The sequence below is a fragment of the Magnolia sinica genome, chromosome 5 (genome assembly GCF_029962835.1).
Source record: "Magnolia sinica isolate HGM2019 chromosome 5, MsV1, whole genome shotgun sequence".
Lineage (NCBI taxonomy): Eukaryota > Viridiplantae > Streptophyta > Magnoliopsida > Magnoliales > Magnoliaceae > Magnolia > Magnolia sinica.
Window position 1 is genome coordinate 15,541,696 of NC_080577.1, and position 22,446 is coordinate 15,564,141.

General features: G+C 39.9%; 2 protein-coding genes across 8 annotated transcripts in view; one reads left to right on the forward strand and one right to left on the reverse strand.

Annotated features, from left to right (window-relative positions):
• The window catches only part of LOC131245547 (membrane-bound transcription factor site-2 protease homolog), a 32,292-nt gene extending 21,413 nt beyond the window's left edge, over positions 1–10,879 (forward strand). For 2 of the 5 annotated variants that reach the window (XM_058245077.1, XM_058245079.1), the window contains 4 exons: positions 8,249–8,329; positions 8,454–8,912; positions 9,519–9,842; positions 10,460–10,879. In XM_058245077.1, coding sequence (XP_058101060.1) covers positions 8,249–8,329; positions 8,454–8,912; positions 9,519–9,842; positions 10,460–10,630 — 1,035 coding nt within the window. In that variant the 3' untranslated portion in view covers positions 10,631–10,879. Of the gene's footprint in view, positions 1–8,248; positions 8,330–8,453; positions 8,913–9,518; positions 9,843–10,459 lie in introns of those variants that run through there. The other 3 variants (XM_058245081.1, XM_058245080.1, XM_058245078.1) reach the window with 3 other exon arrangements.
• Positions 10,880–13,155: 2,276 nt separating this feature from the next.
• On the reverse strand, positions 13,156–22,099 carry LOC131245549 (uncharacterized). Of its 3 annotated transcripts, XM_058245082.1 has the most exons (22): positions 21,814–22,095; positions 21,536–21,703; positions 20,422–20,501; positions 20,001–20,087; positions 19,801–19,851; positions 19,577–19,694; positions 19,337–19,393; positions 19,169–19,233; positions 18,986–19,069; positions 18,796–18,846; positions 18,630–18,692; positions 18,428–18,474; positions 18,216–18,285; positions 18,056–18,118; positions 15,777–15,866; positions 15,648–15,686; positions 15,284–15,511; positions 15,083–15,168; positions 14,845–14,893; positions 14,539–14,619; positions 14,334–14,427; positions 13,156–13,763 (listed from the first exon to the last, which is right to left on the reverse strand). In XM_058245082.1, the coding sequence occupies exons 2-22, from the start codon at positions 21,651–21,653 to the stop codon at positions 13,567–13,569; spliced, it is 1,818 nt and encodes a 605-aa protein (XP_058101065.1). In that variant the 5' UTR covers positions 21,654–21,703; positions 21,814–22,095; the 3' UTR covers positions 13,156–13,566. The 3 variants fall into 3 exon arrangements, 2 of the variants coding, with proteins under 2 accessions (XP_058101065.1, XP_058101067.1); XR_009170908.1 differs by lacking the exon at positions 13,156–13,763 and having other exon boundaries at positions 14,368–14,427; positions 15,109–15,168; positions 21,814–22,099; XM_058245084.1 differs by lacking the exons at positions 18,056–18,118; positions 18,216–18,285; positions 18,428–18,474.
• Between the last annotated feature and the right edge of the window lie 347 nt (positions 22,100–22,446).

Below are 22,446 nucleotides of genomic sequence, written 5' to 3' on the forward strand. Positions count from 1 at the left end.
GTGTCTATCCGAATGCGGCATCTTTAACTTGCGCTCATGTCAAGTCCTTGCCAGTAAATACCGGGTCCTCCGTTTCTACGGTCCACTCGTTATCTGCATTTAGCTCATCTAAGCAGATAAGGTTAAAGATACCGGACTTTTCTTTCCTAGTTTGAAATCGTTATTGCAATTTCTGATTGTATTGGACGAAGACTAAGTCATTGAGTTTCTTTTGCTCAAGAAGATTCCTTTTCTTGGTGTGAATCTATATGAAAGAAAGTACATTTGACATCAGCTATTTAGCTAATTAGCTTACACTTACAAGTTGAAGTTACAATTACGAAACTATAAGTTTGTAATATATTGACATTTTCATTCCAAACTTACTGCTTCGAATGTGCTCCAGTTGCGCTTGCAACCATTGACAGAATACGTGAGTTCAAGAATCCTCGTGGCTAGCTTTTTTAGAGTTGAATCCTTCATGTCCGGGTTCAGTCCATAAGCAACCCATCGGTTAGCTGAGAAAAACAGTTTAAGTAGGTTAGACTTTGTAGATTAGATTGTAAAAAACTATTTGTAAGAGAGCTGAGACATTCATACTACTTATTGGGCAATTTTATTATTCGATGCCTGATGATGATATCCCTTGAGAATATGCCATTACTCTTTGTATAGAAGTCCAGTCGAGCTGAGATCTTGAATAACTGTTCTTCTCTATTTGGAATCACTTTCCAACATATCAATAAATCTAACCATATGTATAGTAAGTGCTTCTGCTGGATCGGGAAAAGTGAATAAACAGGCTGGGTTAAGGATGTACGTAGCCGAATACAATGGAGATGATATTTGGTTGCCCCATCTTCTATCTATAATATCTATAATGAGCTTGTAATCACGCTCTCTATAGTTAAAATAGTCCATGATCTCATTTCTCGCCCTCTCCATCGCATAATAAATGTAATTTATTGGAGGCTTCTCATCCCTGTCCACCAATTACAAAATGCTTTTAGTGCCTTTACCTTTTGAGTCCAAAAACTTTGTAAAAAGATTGCTTTTGAACATGTTTTCCTTCAGCTTTCTTTGACCGATGCCCACTTGTAAAATCGATCGACACTACAAAGCTTATAAGTTCTGATTTTATTTTTTTTATTTTTTATTTTGCATATAATCTTTGTAGTGTTAAGAAGATTGTAGCGAAACGGGTGACTGTCGGATGTCTCAATGTGTTTTCTCATTCGACTAAGAAGAATGATGTGTTTGTACCTAAAGACCATAATTCTTTTAGCCATTGCAATCACTTTTAAAAATAACCTATCTATATCTCCTAACATCATATCAATATAATGGGCCACACATGGAGTCTAAAATAAACGACATCTCTTCTCCATAAGAAGATGACCGACGGCTACATATGAGGTTGCATGGTCTGTAATTACTTGAACAACATATTCTTCACTCATTTCCTCAACTACACTATCTAGTAATTTAAACAAGTAATCTCTAGTATGTGAATGACCCGATTCATCGACAAACTTCAAGAACATTGTCCCAGCTGGACAATTCACCAGAAAGTTAATGAGAGATTGACTGGATCTATCGGTCCATCCATTGGCCATGAGTGAACACTCGTACGTTTTCCACAATTTCTTATATTCGGTTATAAAAGATCGTGTATAATCAACTTCGACTTTGAAGCACGTCTCCCTCATTTCATGATATGAAGGAGGTTTAAGCCTAGGTCCAAATTGACATACAGCCTCAACCATAACTTTGAAGCTTCTCAATTTAATTGCGTTGAAAGCAATGCCAGTTTGGTAAAACCCTTTAGCAATGTACTGAATAGTGGTTTTCCCATCTTTTTGTTCATACCGGTTTTCTAAAATTGTTTGAGCCGGCTCTTTGGTCAACCACATCCTTGAGGTGTGGTCTACACTATCTATCCATGGGCCCACACCCTGGAGCTCTTTTCGAGGCCGTTGTTAGTCTAGACAGGCCTATCAAAGTAGGGGGTAGTGCTAACTTCATCTACATCAACTACGTTTATCTCCTCGTACGCATCTTGTTGCATATGTTCCTCTTGACGTAGGGTAATATCACATCTCTTTCTCGATTGTTTATCCATATACTCCATTATCTCCCTTTGGATTTCTGGAGTAATTTTGTCGCATACTTTTTTGCATTTGATCTTGGTAAATGTGCAAAGTGTTGCTTATGGCCCGCAATGCCACCGGAACCCACATACCCACATAACTCACATATCATGTGTCTTATTCGTAGCACTATGATATTGCACATACTTCCTGAGTTATTTGACTTGTGTTTCGAAGAGGAAGATTGAGAAGAAAGCATGGTGTGTGTGTATGTGTGTTGATTTTTCTTGTTATAATTTGTCAGTTGTAAAAACTAAAAACTAAACTAAAGAGTCAAGACTAATGAGATGGGAGAGGGAGAATAGAGATAGAGAGAGTGAGAGGGGGGAGAGAGAGAGTTACACTTACACACTTACACTAGTAGTAGTAGAAAGGGAGAGAAAAGAAAAGGAGAAAGTTTGATTAACACTTGTAGTATAAGAGGAGGGAGAGAGAGTTATAGTTACACTAGTATTAGTAGAAAGGGAGAGAAGAAAAGGAGAAAGGGAGTTAGATTTACACTTGTAGTAGAAGAGGAGAGAGAGAGAGAGAGAGAGAGAGAGAGAGAGAGAGAGAGAGAGAGAGATTACACAAAAAAAAATTGGAAATATATTCTTGTCTTGACTCTTGAATGTTATAGACTTGTAGTGTAATGTAGATTCTTGCCTTCTTTGAACTCTTGTTTGATCCTTGAAATTTGAATCTTGAATCTTGACTTGTAACTTGTAAAATGTAAAAATAAAACAATGTCTTGCTTGACTCGTCTCTTGATTTAAATGTAGAGAAAGAGAGATAGAAAGAGATATAGATTCTAATTTTAATAGAAATGATCAAATGAATGTATAGATTATAAAGAATGAGAATAAATGAATGTAGAATTGTAGGCTGAAGAAATGAGAATGAATGAATGTAGATTGTAGAAATGAGAATCTAGATGTAGAACTAGAAAATGAAATGAATGAAAATATGAGGTAGATGTAGAATTAGAAAATGAAATGAGAGAATGGATCTAGTTTTGGAAACTTAAAAGTTAAAACTAGAAAATGAAATGAGAAAATGTAAGTATGTAACTAATAAGAGAATGTAGAAAGTGAAATGAATGAGAATAGATAGATTTAGAACTAGAAAATGAAATGAGAGAACGTATCTAGAAACTTAAAAATAGAAAATGAAATGAGAGTGTAAATTGTTAAATTGTACTAATAACTAATAGTAATTAGTAAAAAATGAAATGAGAGAATGTAAATTACTAAATTGTACTAATAACTAATAGTAATTAGTAGGAGAATGTAGAAAATGAAATGAATGAAATGAGAATGAAGAAAATGAAATGAGAGAATGTAGAACTATGTAATGTTAGACTTTGGAATTCGATATCTTCTTGCTTCTTTTATCTTGAATCTTGAATCTTGATTGAAACTTGAAAGAAGTTGTAGCTTGGACCTTGGAGACTTGGAACTTGAGAGTTGAAATATGGAGAATGTAAAAAAGATTGAGAGATTTGAAAGGATGAGAGTAGATGAGAGTTTTGAGTGAATGAAATTTGCATATAGAGGGGACTTGAAAGCCCTTTTATAGGCAAAAATTCTGGATTTTGCAACAAGAAAAAAAAGTTCCCAACGGTCAAATTTTTTACTGTTCGGCGAATGTGCGATTGTACACATCGCATATGCGACCACATATTCTCGCGTATGCAATATATGCAATCGCATATATGCTTTGATTGCATATGCCATGACCGCATATGCAATCAATGGATAAATATGCGCATATTTGATCACATGTTCGCATATGTGACCACACTTTTTTTTTTTTTTAACACACACACACCCCACACACTCACACGATACCGGGATTTCACCACCTATGGGTACTCGAACCCTTGACCAGGTGTTGAAACTCCTGAGAGTCTACCACCAAAGCAAGAGTAAGGACCACACATGACAACACTGAATTGATGACGATGGTGGTGGTGATCAAATGCCATAATGGCAAATAGTTCAATGTATATAGTAGCATTTACCATTTAGTATTATATTGTTAATGACTTAGTGTATGACTTATTGACTTGTAAATTATATTTCCATTTTCTACGATTAATAATAAATAAATTGCTTCTTCATTTTTCTTACTTACTAAGTGTTAATTGATATTTATTAACTATATTGTCGAACGTTGATGACTTGATGTTTAATTCATTGTTTAATTGGTTTTATTTCACTCAAATGTATTTTAAACATATAAAATTAGTTATCCATTAACTTACGAAAGTTCCCACTACTTTCTTTTATATATATATATATATCATTTTTTCCTTATTTCCCCCTATTTTTCTGATTTTTTTTTTCCTTTCAGTTTTTCGAATAAAAAAAAAAAATGCGACCGCATATGCGCACAGGCATATGCGATCGCATATGCAATATGACAACATTGCTCATCGCAATCACCAAATGTTTTATATTTATATATATATATATATATATATATATATATATATATCAATTTTTCCTTATTTCCCCCTATTTTTCTGATTTTTTTTTTTTTAAAGTTTTTCGAATTAAAAAAAAAATGTGACCGCATATGCGCACAGGCATATGCGATCGCATATGCAATATGACAACATTGCTCATCGCAATCACCAAATGTGACTCTTACCCCATGTGCAATAGTGCTTCCCTAATCTGCCTCTTCCCTCTAGCCACCGATATGAAACCTTCTACGCTACTGTTCACTCCCAAGCATATGATGCCTGGAATCTCATGACTATCGTCTCTTCCTGTGGCATTCTCGGCAGCCACTTGTAGCGGCTCCACTAGGACCCCTCCCGCAAGACATCGCCATTGCTCTGGATGGCTTAGAATTGCTCTCCCTCAAGCATTATGGCAGCTTCAGTGCTCGCCCTTACATCGTTGATCGAGGCTACTTGCTCATCTATGATGCCTACCTTCGTGATGATGGTTGTAGAAGGCCTTAGATGCTCATGCTCCACCATCACTAACACAAGCTTCAAGCAACCTTCCAACATGTATCTCGACTCTGCTTCAACTGGAGTAGGAAATTCTCTAGCTCCTATAAAATGGAGAGAGAATTCACACGTATGACCACTCAAGCCTGCCACTTGTAATAGAACAGGGGATATAATGGCATCCGTAGGAGTGCTCGCATACGTCTTGTTATGTGGGGGGACATCTGCTACTTCGATAGATGCAATAAATGTTTCACGCCCCGAGCCAAGAGATGCACCTATCATCTCTACCCTTGCATCTCTGAGCCTCTCTCTGGAACCTCTACCTATCTTCTGAATATCACCTCCAAACCTTGAGTCTTGGTCTCACCAATGATTCAAATAGCCACACAACACCCTCTACATTGCTTACGAATGCCCATTGCCTGACACCTCTGCTAGGGAGACAGTTGCCAAGCCACGTCTCCATGAAATCTTTCTCCGTACCATTTGCCCCCAACCGATCGATAAGCACACACCATGCATCCTGCCCTTCTTTTGTTGCTCCGCAGGACTACTAAGGTTCTGAAGCTCCATCATCCGATCCCACCTCCTTTTGTCCATGACCGAGAGCTCCGATTGTAGCCACTTCTCTCCGCAAGGCCCTTGTAACTCCTTACCTCGAGTGTCAGCCTCTCCTCCCCCACCATGATTGACATCTTCTCTGATGCCATAGCCAACCTCTTCCCTACCTGAATGTGAGCAACTCTCATCTCCTCCCCTCTTTCTATCGCCGGATCGATCCCCATCACTTCACTGAGACGGGATCCCACCTACAGGAAAACTTCCGTAAACCACAAATCGACCGACAATCTCCTCTCGTGGAACCATGCCTCCTCCCACCTCGAGCGGAGACCAGTCAACCCATTTGCAGAGGCTCACCATTGCCCCCCTACCCCACATGGCCCCCACTGCTAGCAATCTCTCCACATCCTCCTATCTGAAAGAGATCCAAACCTCTTCTTTAGATAGGGAATTTAGGACGCATGCCCCTTCATCTGCACCCCTACACTCAGATGGCCACGTCATCCCCTTAGCCATGGAGGTCCCAGGTTTCACGTATGCAACCAGACTCCATTGTATCTAGTTCCATGTATTTTCCACCACTAACAAATGGACTCTAATCATTAGCCCTCCTATTTCATCCTCACGCCACAGCCATCTCTCACCTCCTTCTTGTGCCTTCTCCTCCTTCCTATTATCCTTTCCACCTTCCTGTTCTACCCTATCATCGCCCGTAGCCACCACATCCGTCTACGAGATTCCCACCCTTCCCATCCTTCACACGCCCCTAGTTTCCTCATTTTTCTTGTCTCCCTTCACCTTCCTATTCTCACCCCCCACCTCCTTCTCGTCCTTCTCCAATACTTTGTTGATCACCTCAAGCCCATGTGTCGCTTTCTGCATTGACAACTTCCGACCTTTGAATATGAGCAAAAATACGTGAAAATCATGGTAATAATTGAGCTCCAAAATGATCAACGCGATTAGGTTGGGTTTAGTGCTTACCATTTGAGTGAGTTGGTTTCTTTTGGAATGTTATGGGTTGATGTTAGGTGCAACTATTGTGAGGTTTCTCTCTGAATTAAACACTTGGAATGATTAAACTGAACTGGATTTGACAATTTTGAATAAAAAAGGAGCCACCACAATCTATCACTATGAATATAAGCTTAAAGTTTCGAAGGTATTTGTCAATTGTTTATCTATGGAAGGTGTTTGGTGCGTGAAATCATTAGCTTGTTGTTGGCTGGAGGGCATATGCGAATTCTATGGCATCTACTAGGAGTAATGGTCTTGGAGGTGGTTGGTTGGTGACTTTAGGAAGACATGGGGTTGGGATATGGAATTACCTTCTTGGAAGGGTTTTGGCAAGGGAAGTCTTTGGTGTTAGTTTCTCCATTTTGGTTTGTTTTGTACCAAATAAAGAAGAGAGTCACAAGTGTTGGTGCATGCTTTGGGAGCCACACATGGATGGGGTGCTGGGGTCAGGGGGGCAAGGCAGCATAGTCCATTTTGTTGAGGAATTGCTGCGAAGAAGACATTGACTTGTTTTGGAATTTGTTGGATTGCTTGTAGGAGCTGCTATTGTTTATTATTTGAGGCACAATCTGTGCCAAGGTTGTTTGGGGTGCGGCTAGACTCTAGAGGGGTTTTGGGCTGCCCAGAAGCTGAAATTCCAAGTATTTCAGCAGTTTCCTGTGAAGTTAGTTGTCATCCTGATCTTTTAGCCTTCACCGATAGCCCTCATGTTCTTGGGACCTGATCATGGATAAATCAATAGCTTGCTTCATCAGACCAAGGATGTGCCTACCATTGCCTTAAAGCTTCAGCCGTCAGAGGAATTTCTGCAGATCCTAGAAGATCTAAGATTTTGCTATCCAGCCAGGTGGTTGATCCAGTTCCCATTTTGCGCACAGCACAGCCTGATTACCAATCTAGTTACCATTTTTGGCACCATCCATCCAGACTGCCGGTTCAGTTGCTATTATGGGCATACCTCGACTCGAGAAGATTGGGTGGTTTCTGATTCACGTCTGGCGTTCAACTTCCACATTATAAGGATTTGCCAACATCTACACACCTGGATAAGGAGTCAACAACTGATCCAACATGACTAGAGAATATAGAAACCCTAGAGAGAAGGATTACAGATCCCATTTAGTTCATTTGTTTCCGCCTCCCTTTCCATAGTTCCTTTTTAGTCCTTCAGCTGACATGCTTGGTTCAACTTCCATGCTGCCAGCAACAGTCTTCTTTCTTTTCTGCTTTATCTTTCTGTGATAGAACCTGTCCGTGAGGCCAACTTGGACGACGGAAGCTGTAGTCATTTTTCTGTACAAAACCCATCTACTAAAAGGTTCTATTCAGTCCTGCTCCATCGTCTGTGGTTCTACCTAGACTAGAAACCATATTGTTGTAGCATTTGATTTGCCTACCTGCATGGTAGCAGTGCAAGCCGTTTGAAGTTTGAACAACAATTCCTCTTGGTTAGATAGCATGGGCCTGATTCTTTCATACCGATTTCTTTATTGATAAGGAAACATGCTGATCTGCTTACTGTTTGGCAGATATGATTATACATTCTTATTTTTAATTCTTTGACCTGGAACTGATTACCTACTGCTTCTTCTAGTGTTGTGCAGTTTGTGGGTTAGCATTGTTCCTCCTGCCTTTAATCCTGTATCCTGTTTACATACATGGTGAAAACCCCATGGTAATAAGATATGCATTATTCTTAGATTATTTATTTATTTTTTATTTTTTCCGTGCTGTTCTTCACTCTTAACTTGACAGCATTCCTCATTCTTATTTCATTCTACTTTGCTTTGCTGTGACAGGTTCTGAGCGTCTCCCCTAAGTCACCATTGTCAGGGAGTTTATCGTATGGTGATCTAATTGTTTCATTAGATGGGTCCCACATCCACAATCCTCAAGAATGGATAGAGAAGATGGTTCTGATGGATGATCAGACAGTGAAAGGATCTGACAACTTAGAAGATTCTCGAAGTGTGCAGGCATTCAGTAGCAGAAAAGGGTATTGTGTCCCTAGTTATTGGGTAGAAGAAAGCAGGAAGGTTCAACCATTAGATGAATGGTTTGCTTGTCCAGGTGAACTTATGGCATTCAAGAGTTGGCCCTGCCTCGGTTTGAGTTTGACCGATAGCATTCACAGAAGTGACCAAAACTTAACTGGAAGCATGCACTGCTTACCTGCTAAGGATGTTGTCAAACTTAAAAAATGTGGTGATGGATGGAAAACAACTGGAACCAACAGTAGCAGCTGCCCATGTTCGCAGGTAGAAATTTGAATATGGATCATCTTTTGCCAAAGTAGGAGAAATTGCATTCTGTTTTTCAGCATCAAATGCATGTTGAGTCGTTGACCAGTGCCAATTGCATGCATTTGTCTCTTAAGAAAGTTAAAGGCAGGATAGGTTAGTGAGGTATTATAGTGCTCCGTGCTCTGGCTAAGAAGTTGTTTGATAGTTTAGACTTTCATTTTGTACAAGTGGGGCCCATTGTTCAGTGATTCAAGTTTCAAACTTTTGTTATGATCTGTCACGCAGAGGATTGCCTATGAACCAAAAATCACACAAATTAGAAGATCCAAGCCATCAAATATTTGGCCTTTTTCTTGTTGAAATGTGGAGCTGTGCTGTATTTTCTTTCTTAACTGTCTATTTCTTGGCTACCAATCAAAAGTTTTCCATTCAGGGGGCTTTTGGTTCATCGTTTGGGCCCTGCATGATCAATTATTTGGATGATTGCATAAACTCTCGGCCCGTGCACTTCATACCCCAGGGTCATGTGTGCTTACCAGAAAAAAATAATCGGTTTTCTTGTTTCAACATTCTATCTAGTGGAATTTTGATTTAAGTACCATCTGTGACCATCTTGAATAGGATGAAACCTGCCTATCACCTCTTCAGAAGCCGGGTTTGACATGGGTTGAGATCACATATTCAAGCCCTTATTCATCTAAATGCTCACATCCTGACAGAACTTTGTCCGCGGATTTCGAGAACCGTGAGTCCAGATCAACAGACTGCGGAGGAACTTTTGTTTTTGTTGGAGATGTGCTCTCTGAGGCGCATTCTGTTCAATTAACCGCATATCGGCCTCGTTGGGAGTTCAATTTAGGTTTGCATCTCCCAAATATGTTAGAGAAGATGCTGGCCTACACCTACCATGTCTCTGCAACACTGGCTCTTCTCAACAGTCTGCCGGTATGTTCTCATGCTATTGATGTCTTCTTTAAGATTTTAGAAACTAATTTGCACATGCATGCATACATCAGGAGCACAGATTCAAAACATCCTGTGCTATTTCACTATGTGGTCTCGAACCCACATGTCATCACTCTTTTTCAATGGTGTCAGTGTGTATCTGATTGGATCCTCGATCGGATGATTCCACATAGTGGTTTAGATGGTGGCGGTGTGTTTAAATCCGGAACATGTACGTTCACTAAAACGGCTTAGGTCCCTCGAATACCTGTTTGGGAATGCAACTGTTTGAACTGGACAGTTGAATCGGTCCATCTGGTCTGACCATTTGGGTCAAACTGCTTCAATCCTTATAGCATGCATTTCATTATTTTATGGTGTCAATATTGCTGTTCATTCATTTATTGATCCATGCACCCTTTTTGGTCTCTAGCACACTTTCACGACCACCTGAAAGTGGGTGATGGATCGGGTAGAGATGTGATCTTTTGAGTTGGTCTGATATTTGGCTATGGATCCTGCCAATTGGACAGTCCCAATCAATTGCCGAATTGCTGCAATCAAGGGTTTTTAGGGTTGATACCATTCACTAAACTGTACTTGGTTATTTTCTTCAGGTCTTTTTTCTGGATGGTGAATCCATTGTGGAGGTGATTCTCTGCTGCATCACTTGGCTGAGCCTGAGGCGGCGGCGGCACATCCTACAAGTTTGTCTTTTGGGTGGGACCCTTCTATCCATATTTGCCTTTTTACAGGTCTTCATGTCCATTGTTTTAAGATATGGGTAGTTTTGTCATTTTCACCATACTGTTGTTCTCTGAACATGAGTTTTTCCTCTGTACCATATCACTGTGCGAGCCTCTCTATCAATGATGTGCTAACATGTAGTTCAATGAATGATTAACTATAGATCTTTACACTGTGACATGTTTTACTGATGCAAGATAAATCACATTGCATTTCATCCCGAGTGTAATAGTAACATTGAAGAGTGTAATTACATGGTAACTATAAAATGATTTATTTATTTATTATTATTATTTTTTTATGTTTTCAGGCTATCAGTCCACACAGCTATGGTTTGGTGATCCACAATGTTGGTTCAATCAGCCCGACCTTGTAGTAACCATGATATATTTGGTTCAGGTTTGCTAATTCCACATGCATGTAGAGCCGTACACATCCATATGCAGGAGCATGTGCTAATATGAAATGTGTGTGAGATCTGAGATTTCCCTAAGATTAGAAACAATGCTTATATCTTCTGCCTAAAATTTCAGACAATTTCACTCTTAGGTGGGCTGCAAAGTAAATCCGTGCTGAAGTGTCTCTTTTTTGGATATATTGTGGCCTACCCTGAGGTGTGAAATGCCTGTTTTTTGCCAAAAGATTTAAAAACTGTTTAGCTCATTTGATGGAAGTCCAGATTTCACAGGTGTCACATTATGACACATGCACCCTCTCATGGAATTAGTGAAGCCTCTATTGGCCACTTTTGTGTTGAATGGGGGCTGTTGCCAAACCTTTTTCACAACTTTCAAATTGTAGGATACTGATCAAAATGTTATAATTGTCATATGGGAGTGATTCTTAGGTATGATGTATACACATTGTCGCTCAGAACAACAGTATGGATCAATTACCATGGGCCCCAGTTTTTGAAACTCAAGGCCCAACAATACTATGCATAATCCTTGGTAAAGGATCGTATCATTTCTATTTACTGATTGGGTACATCCATACAGGATTTGTCAATCCCAGGAAATAAAGAAAAGCAGGATTGTTCTGTGATCAATCATGGTTTTTAGACTCAGACGAGACATTGTCTGAGTTGACTCACATTTGGTACTCTTACCTGATCCGGTTCAACAGAGGCTGATACACCCCCAGTGAGTTAGGCCAATACACAAGTGAAACCGAATGAGTCAATCCGAGTCTCTTGAGTTAACCATGCTGATCAGAGAACGTGTACTAGAGAAATAGACAAGGGGAAGGGCATTGATCTTGAGCTTAAAAAGGCTCCCTAGTGCGGTTATTATGTGAGGGAGACTCCAATTTTGTACTCGAGGGCGGGTTGAAGGTACATTCAAATCTGGTGTATTTCACATCCTTTGAGCCGTCATTTTCTGAAGATTGCGACATTTAGCAATATTTTTCAAAGATAAACGCAATTTGGGAATTCAATCGTCACAGCCTCTATCCTTTGAAGATAGTGACACTTACGTGTCTTTTTCTCTGCTCCACAACCTCTACATGCTAACCACAGATCCTCTAGTGAATATGTCTTTCGAAAGTACAATCACATCCCACCCACGCGTAAAAGAGGATTGGTCTGCGGTCTGGTCGGACCAGTACGTGGGCGGCACTTGTATGCAGAAAATGGACAGCTGAAAAAGATAGCAAGCTGTCCCCAACCAGATTACTCTGGCCACTTTACATATAAAACAACCCAAATTTCAAATTCTGTTCAATTGAGAACTAATTATTCGGCCTAATTTGTTTGTTCCGTCGACAGTTGATTGACCATTGATTGTTCACTCGCTATTGTCCAAAGCCAGTTGTGTCAATTTAATTCTAGAAGATTTTTATGAAAATCCCATAAATTCTTCAACACTTGAGATTGGATAAGGTTTAGATGATGATAGTGGTTGCTATCATCTACCCCAATGGACGGATAAGAATCCCCAATTGATTGCGGATGGAGAGGATAATTTATAGTCAAGGGATGGCACTCAATCCTCCACATTTGCTCTGCCTCAGCATCTAGAAGTGTCCCCGCAAAAGGTTCCGGTTTAATTTTAGAAACACATACAGACGCTTTCTCAGTCCCTCGTTCAAATCGGCTGCCATCAGCTCTCCAAAGAGGCTTATTAACTGTATTGCATGTTCGCCTGGAAAAGGAAAAAGAATCCATCCATGTGTGTGGGACCTGTCACCATTGCCTCACATAGATTTCGCATCCATTTCCATCTTTCCAATAAATATGCAAACCCCTGATAAAAACAGAGGATAGAATTCATCCTATGGGGAAGATGTTAGAGCAAGGCCCATACCAAAATCTATTGCCAGAAGGTGGCCCTTGCTCCATTGGTTATGATTACGGGTGCCCCTTTAAAAAAGGTGGGCCACACATAAATTCGAGCATTGTACCTTACAGTGTATTTCATATGCTGCAATAATAAGGTGGCACCACATCTCAGATGATGTTCAGGGGTGATGATTTCCACTGTCGGCAGCAAGTTCAGAAGAGTATCAATTCAATTCAAACACGGCAATATTAGAAGCAGAAAAGGATTAAACTTAATACCAAAACTTCCATGAAAAACTCAGTCATGCTCTAATTTTCTTCTTCACTACTCTCATTCACTCACACTCTCATTTAAGTTGTTTTTTTGCCAATGTACAGGGGAAAGCTAAAGCCACTGGGTCCTCTTCTCATGACTAAGGGATATTAAAGCCCTATCAAAAAGGGGGCAAAAAAGAAAAACTTAGATTACCCAAAATCCCGATTAATCACCTGAAAATACAACAGTGCCGTCCCATGTTAAAAAGCCCGGACTGAGGCCCTGCGCATTTGTAACAACCCCTCCATCTAAACCCTCTTTCTTCCCAAAATGGCATCACAGATCAATCCGGAGGGCCATCTATAAGCCCCTCACAAAATCAACCTATATAACCAGAAAAGGAAAACAGACCACTAAAAGGGCAGGCCTGCTTGCCTCTATCACATGTGCACACCATTACCATTGGAGTGTAAGAAGCCATTGCCGTTCAGCGACCCATTGGCAGGCTTAGTTGTGTTTCCATTTTGATAGACCTTAGCCATTCCGTTAATCGGGCTGGTTATTGCTGTTGCATTGCTAACATGGCTGGGATTTTGCATGACTGCCTCCAACTGACCGCATGCTGCCGCTATAAACCCTGTTAGACATCACACAGGACTTCTGTAAGGAGGAAAATATCATCTAATGAGAGCACAGAACAGCAGCAGAATGATTTGAAAAAAAAAAATATAGGAAATGTTGTGCTCTGAGCATCATAATCATATGATGATTTATTTTATTTTTTTCATCCCAAGCATCTGTGAAGGGTACTGTCGTGTGTTTTTTTGGTTCACAAAGGTGGTCAGCCAAGTAGAAAAGAGCCCCGTTCTCAGGGACCAGTGTGTCCCACCACCTATGTGAACCCAACAGGAGCCATGTGCACACCCTTTTTCCCACATGTGCCTCGGATTATTGAAACTCTTGCATAAAAAGACACAAGGCTGGGCTGACTGGGTTTAGCTGGACCCTGAGTCTACGCCATAAAAGGATGAAACCTACTGCACTCTACAACACCTTTAGTTACTGAAATTGATCCGTGTTAAATATACCACCAGCCAAAACTGAAGGTGGAGGCATGCAGTTCGACTAATACATGCTTAAATTGAAGAAACAACATATTTTCTGTCATTTACTTGCTACAAGGATTAGTAGCCAATAGAGACGATACCTAAGAAAAGTGCGGAAGGTTTTCCTGGTCTCGACTTGAATTCAGGATGAAACTGGACACCAACAAAGTAAGGATGACTTGGCAGTTCAAGAATCTGCAGAGCAAAAATACAGAAAAATAATAATAAGAACCACAGTGCTCTAATGAATCATCACAAAGAAAAAAAAAATGAGGAAGAGGAATTCAGCTGCTGAAGGATATTTACCTCCATGCGTTGACCAGATTCATCCTTGCCAACAAATGAAAGACCAGCAGCTTCAAGTTCCGAGACCATATCAGGATTGACCTATGTAAAATGAAGATTAATTTTCCAATGCCAAGTGAAGCTAATATGTAATTTTTCATAAGAAAGAAAATCATAAGATATGGCATGCCACATCATCTGAATGAAAATCAGAAAACATGCCCAGGAAATCATAAGATATGGCATGCCACATCATCTGAATGAAAATCAGAAAACATGCCCAGGATGGAATTTAAAAAAAGACTATTGGATAATAATCACACAAACCTCGTATCTATGTCGATGCCGCTCATCTACATACTTGACATTGCCATATCTAACAAAAGCAAAGTTAACCCACAGAAGTTAAAATATGGGAATTGTGGATGCTCTCTTTAGATATCAATAAGATGTGCCACATTTCATTACTTGAAATTACTAATCAGTTGATTGATACTGATAACGAACAAAGCACATACAAGGAAGATAAATAACATATACAGTTAAGGGATATTTTAGTCCTCACAACTTAGCAGACTTGCAGTCAGTAACCTGGAAGTACGTTCGCCTTGATCCGAGACGCATGGTGGCTCCCATATGAGTTTTTGAACCCTGTATATATGACTCGAGTTTTATATATATAATCTGGTACTTGTACAGTGCAACCAAACAGTAAAAATGAAAAAATAAAAATAAAATCAAAGGCGAGCATAAAAAACAAATCCACCTCTGGCATAAAAACAACACAAGGGTTTTTTGTGTTTGGATTGAACTCTGTACTGTTTGCATCATGCAGCCCAAGAACAGATCGCGCATACTCAATGACAGCAATTTGCAGCCCTAGACAAATGCCAAAAAATGGTATTCTGTTTTCTCGAGCATATTTTGCGGCGAGAATTTTTCCTTGCACCCCTCTGTCGCCAAAACCCCCCGGAACTAGAACACCATCTGCACCCTGAACTGAAAAAAAAACTAGTAAAGAGGACTAGTAGAGAGCTGTATAACATTCCCATACTTGAGGAATGAAAACAGGCTCCACTGAAAAACCCCAAGGAAGAATGATTCTGTAAGTTCCCCAGAAACAGGCTCACCTTCAACAGATTCCATGCAGCCTCATAAACATCAGGCGACTGCGAGTGGAAAGTTGAATGCATTGTAAATTCAAGAGAAAGAATAGAGTATGGACAGAAATGTATGGCTTGAAGTCAATGTCAATAAACCTCTTTTGCAGTTGTATCTTCAAGGTCGGCAGCCGGAACCCATTCCACTACAAGTTTCCTGCAACAAGCAATAGAAGCATGCAAGAGTGCCTGCAAACAGGTATACAGTTCATTTGATTAAAGAGGCATTTAGCATTCTATAGAAGCATTTGATGCACCACATAATTCTAGATCATATATCATACTATAGACCATTCTTTAATGCACATGCCCATTTGCATTCAAACAAAATTAAAAGCACACTTAAATCTGACTTGATGAACAAAATCCACAAAGAGCATGTGCAACCACTGGTTGGTTGTTCAAAATTAAAATTTGACATTGCCGAAACTTGGGTCCTCATGGTACTAGACGGGTCCTAACTCCTAAGAGATGAGGAAAGATTCACGTGCCTTTGTTCAGCCAGGATGGGCTGGAGAAAGAAAATGGAGGCCCTTGTCCTTGGAGGATCTTAAGAACTTTGATCCTCCCACCTTTGATTGTGGAAGGGGACTCTTTGGATGTCATTGACAGGGAGTCCATCCAGAAGTCCCAAGCTGTGGAAACATCTTTCGTTTTTAATCAAGTCCATGATATTGAATCTAGGAAACATATTTTTTGACTGTGTCGTAGAGGCTCATCCAAAATGGGTCTACCAGATGATTGATATGAACTCTTATTTACAGGTTTAACCAGAACTTTATTGAAAGAAAGAAGTGTGCATTAAAAAAGAAAGAAAAAAGAGGCATCAAGAAGCAGATTTTGAGTGACCCTCTCATCCCTCCCTCTTTTGTGAGATAATTCAGAAGTTCATCCGCACCTACCTAGGGATGTTTGAGAATAGAATCTTCTTATTGATTAAAAAAAAAAAAGGATTGAATTTCATACACACACACACACAAAAACCTAAGTAGCATTGACAGAGCAGGCCCACTTAATGGCACTATGTTTTGTGAATCACTCCAATGACAAGATTCCCTTCATAAGTAGATCCAACAATCTGCAACCATACCCTTAGCACTAAGATCCCTGTCTCATTTGGTCCTGCCTTTCTGCAAGGCCTTGAATGCCACTAAGACATCAGTTTTTTAATTTCTAAAAACATCCCTTAAATTGGAAGGACACAGGTTCCCAAGAGAAGAACCTTTGAAATTAAGCTTCCAAGTACTCTGAGGTAGGTGAATTCCAGGTAACACTGCACTTCCAAGTTTTTTTCACCGAGAGAAATCGTCACCTTCCAACATTTGAATCAAATCTTCTCCAGATATTCCTTGCAACTCCAGTGGTCTTCCCAACCCCCACTCTATAACAAGCGAAAAAGTTATACTAATAGATTCCATTCAGGCTGCCTCATTGTCAAAGATTATGCTCTTTCTTTTTTAACTTAAGGCCCACAGAATAACATAAGGGACCATTTTTTGGAAGAATAGCACAAAGACCCTCTCTCCCAAGTCCTAGTGAACTAGATCTAGGGAGATTCTGTCCACAAAATGATAAAAATGGTAAGAGAAATTCAAACAACTGCCAGGCTATTAAAAGATAAACCTGAATTGATCATTATACTAACAAGGGGTTCACCTGCCGTCACTTCTCAGGGATTAAAACTGTGTAAACAACCCTCACAGTTAGGGGGGTTATCACCATGTCTGTCTGTATCAGGCAAGTTAATGGGCAGGTCTGGCCTGATGGGCTCCCAGGACCATCCCACAAGGGCTGGACTTGGGTTTAGTTTTTGGGTATGCAGACTGAGTCTCGGCCTCAGCTTTGAACTCTAAAAACTTTGTTTTCAACTGAGGCATAGGTCCCCAGATTTAACAACATTTTCAATTCAGGGCTGGCCAGAGCCCAGACCTGGGCCCATTCTTGGCTATCATGGGCTGGGTTGGGAACAACTTTTATGCCATCATGCTGGGCTCAGGACTCACTTTCCCACCGCCATGCTCGGCTCAGAACTTCACATTCTTGTTTGCTGCATGATTTTAGGTAAGCACAGCATATTTATGCACGCACCTATATTCAGCAGTTAAAATGCAACCACCCACCAAGCTAACAAAACCTTAACATCTAGAGTTTTCCTTTTTTCACCAACTCCTCAACATCTACAAAAGGTGTATTGATTAAAAGGAAATAAATAAATAAACACCTATAGAAGTTATGAACACTACTTTGTAAGGGTACATGGAAAGTAGAGTAATAAGGCATGAACAACTACAAAGGAAGAGAGACGGTATAGAGTGGCGATACACGAAGAATGATTGCAAACAGATACTTGTCATTTACTGAGTGATAAACCCGTTCACCTTTAACACAGAGAGGTAAGAATCTGAAAGGCCAGTATATTTTCCAACCATGGCAATTCTGACCTGTAAGTCACATCACGAATGTCAGCTGATTGGCAACCAGAAATCCCTGAAACTGAAGGCCAAAAATTCATTCACACAGGAATTGTTTAGGACCTACAGGATTGCGCAACATGTCACAGGTTTTGGCCCTACGAGTCCACTCCTCCAACATGGGATACCTATTAACACTGCAATATAATTGGGAAAAAAAAAAACTGACAAGATCACAAAACAAACTAAAGATGGCTATCATATGATAAGCATTCAGGACAAAGTTTATCTAGAAGCAAAAGGGTACGATTATAAATAAGATGAGTTTACTAGACAAACCCTGTAAGGTTTAGAACTTTCAAAATTGCTTCATGTGCCTTCTGATCCTATTGAAACAAAGAAGCATATGTTCGTTTTAAGAAGATATAACAGCTGTTGGGCATCAACCTTGGAATGGTTTAAACGAGGGAAAGTTTGGCTTAAACTATAAAATGCTTCATTTCCAAATTACATTATACCAATACTGCAAAATATCACCTACCCTTAATAACAAAGGAATGTGCCAAATGTTTGAGACATCGTAAAGAGTGATGATGTTTGCTGACTGCAAAAATTTGTTTTGAGCCAGTTAGCATTTTGCACACCTACTGCAGCTTACACTTGAGGACAAGAAGTAACATCGACTAACTAGTTATCATTTATTGTACCGGGACATGGCAAAACTGCGAGAGTTTTTCCTTCACATTTTCTTCCAGTGCCTGTTCAATACAGTTAGGACATAGACATCAGATACCAGCACATCAGATACCAGCAATACTACATTGAGCTAAAGTTTGGGGTGAGAGAGAGAGAGAGAGAGAGAGAGAGAGAGAGAGAGAGAGAGAGAGAGAGAGAGACCATAGTACTGCGACAGGCGAGAATATTTGGTGTCAATCCTAGTCCTCTTAGTCCCCGAACACTATGCTGAGTGGGCTTTGTTTTCTGAAAGTGAAGATTACCACAAATACCCACAGCAGAAAAGTTATTGTGCACTTATAAGATGCAAACGTGCATACGGATGAGAAACTCATTGCTATCTACCTGTTCACCAACAACATTCAAAACAGGTACAAGACTGACATGAACCAGGCAGAAGTTTCCAGCACCTGAAAAAAGAGAGGAATAAGTCCAATTATTTGAGGGATCTAAAAGACGAATCATCTCTGGACACATCTTAGGTTCAACAAATCACAGGCACAGCCTCCTTACCTACACGATAAGAAAATTGACCCAAAGCCTCAATAAACGGCATTGATTCTATATCCCCTGCATAAAAAGACTCATTCTTGTTAATCTTACAGAAGAAGAAGGAGAAGAAGAAGATCGCTCATTGTTACAGCACCACAAGATGACTTATTTCATGCTGCAAACTTACACAACTATAGGATGTCCTTAACATAGATGTAATTTACAAGGACAGATAAAAGTACCATCTCAAGTCATGGTTACCTATGGTTCCACCCAACTCTATAACACAAATATCAGCTGGGCCTTCTTTTCCATCCACGGGTATCATGGCCACACGTTCAATCCATTCTTGAATAGCATCTGTTATGTGGGGGACAACCTAAAAATAGAAAAATAAGATACAGATTCAAGATCAAGTTGAAAAATGGCAAATCAAAATACAATCACGAGGAATAACAAGCAAGAGAGCATATGTTATCAAACACCTGGACAGTTTTCCCCAGATAATCTCCTCTTCTTTCCTTGTCAAGAACAGACTGTACAATCGATTGCACACACCAAAACAGAGAATCGGTAATTCAGATTATGTAAGAAATCAGATGACTGAGCAGATATAATCCAAAACAAGGTCCCAAAGCAATGATAAGCATAAGATGTCCACATCATGAGACAAATTAGCATCTACCTGGTAAATCTTTCCCGTGGTGATATTGTTGTCGCGAGTCAACTTAATGTCTAGGAACCGTTCGTAGTTTCCCAGATCCAAGTCAACCTTCAGAACACAAAAGCAGTTGTCATTTTTTTGTAACCAACAATAGTTCCGGGTAAATATTCCATCAAGATTTTTTTTTTTTTTTTCCTGAGAGGTAAATATTTCATCGGGAAAATGAAAAGGGCTTCTAAAGGAAGTGAATAGATCAGTGAACCAAAATGTCTTTTTATTCCAAGAGAAAGGGTACCCAATATCTCCAAAACAATCAGTTCAAAAATTGCAAGCAAGAATCATAACCAAAAACTGGAAAATAAAAATAAAAATAAAGATCCAACCAATGAAATGGCATGGAAATGAGGATAATCGTAAAAGGCGCATACGGAAAGAGCCATACCTCACCACCATCGTCTAAGACAAACACCTCCCCGTGTTCAAATGGAGACATAGTTCCAGCATCAGTGTTCAGATATGGATCTGTGCATTTATAATATCACGGACAAGAAGCAGATCAATCTCGCTTTAATAATAATATATATATAAAAAAAGAGCCAGTTGTATCATCAAAAGGAAACAAAGGCATAAAACATATTTTTCTTCATCCCAAAGCTTCATATTGAAATGAGGACAATCCACAGATTGGCGAACAGTTTTCTCAACGTAGTAGCTCGGGTGTACAAAGGGTTTTCCAAGGAGGCTTGTGAGCCTTATGAAAGAAGGATAGTCTCCCCAGCATCTCCACCCTACACGTGGCAAACTATCAAGACAATCAGAACCAATGACCTGGAGAGCCAGTACAAGAATGGGCTATAACCCAAAATTCAACATGACTGGTAGAGTGGTAATTGTTCAGCATGGAAAGGCCTCAGGCCCGATTTTTGAACCGCTTTCAGGCCTCTTGCTCAAACGGACATATTCAAATTGTCTTTTGCTCAACCTGAGCCTGTTGTGTTGCCAGCCGTTGTGATTGGAGCCAGAACATAGATGATTCATAAAAAGCTGGGCCAAAAAATGAAAAGAAAAAAACCCGAGGTTCGCATTTGATTATCAGACCACTATGATTGCCAATCGATTGTGGTTTTTGGGCAATGGCCAGTCCAAGCAGCGACCCAGTAGATAAACGGCTCCAACTTCCCTAGAAATGTGTTACCGCATGTACGGTGGAGATATGGGAGTGAAGTAAGCCTCCATCTCCGAGCAAGCCTCTATAGCATTTCTCATACATTAATATCTACAAAACGCTAAGAACACCAGCATTGTTATCACGTCTCAACATTCCAACATTCAATGAAAAATCAAAACATATCGATCGAATACAACGAATTACAAACAGACAACAAAAATCAGAAATCCTCCAAAAACAAGCTTAAACCTACCATCTCGAACCGATTCTCAAATACCCCTAAAAATCCAAACAAACCAAAACCCTTGCCATTCCAACCAAAGATCCAAAACAGAGAAATACAAAAACAAATAAATAAATAAACAATCAAGAAGAATAGAAAACTAACCGATCTTGATAGAAGTAACGCGAAGGCCGCATGCTTTCAGAACAACTCCGATGCTACTCGCCGTCACTCCTTTCCCAAGCCCGCTCACGACGCCTCCCGTTACCAACACGTACTTCATATCTCGCTTCTTCCTTCTCCTTTTTCCAATCCAACCCAAACACAAATCACCTATTCCCAACAGCAATCACAAGAAAAAGCTAGATAAAATGAGAAAAACTCGAGGGCAAAAAAGACATTGTCATTCGTATCAGTTTTTTTCTTTCAAGAACGGAAGAAACCTGGTTTTAATAGAAGTCCGTTGTGATAAGAAGAAGAAGAACGAGAAAGAGATGACAGGACCCTCTCTCTCTCTCTCTATCTCTCTCTCTCTCTCGTCTTGCAAAGAGCGTGTGAGATTTAAGGAAATATCGCCAGGTGCTAAAAACGAGAGGCGTTTGGGTGGACTTATATATACCCCACCACTAGGGAGAGAGAGGCTGCTCTTGCTTCCTTTTGTCTTTGTTTTTTTAGGGAGGGAAGATTTTTCAGTTATTAGGGTTTTGCTTTTTGGCGTTTGTTTGGAAAAATGGAAAGGGAGAGAGCTTTTCAGAGTCCCTCCGTGTTTTTAACGGAAACGGATTGGCTACTGCCCCTGACACCAGCTCCGTGGCTGGTGGTCGGTGCTCTGTGGGCCCCACCATGATGTATGTATTTCATCCATTCTGTTCATACATTTTTACAGATCATTTTATTTCCTGATTTTAAAAATTAGAGGGATATAAATCTCAGGTGGACCACACCACATGAAAACAATAGTGATTGGATATCAACCATTAAAATCCTCCTATGGCCCGCTATACTGTTTATTTGACATCCAATCTGTTGATTAGGTCATACAGGCCCAGATGAAGAGAAAAAACAAATATCAGCTT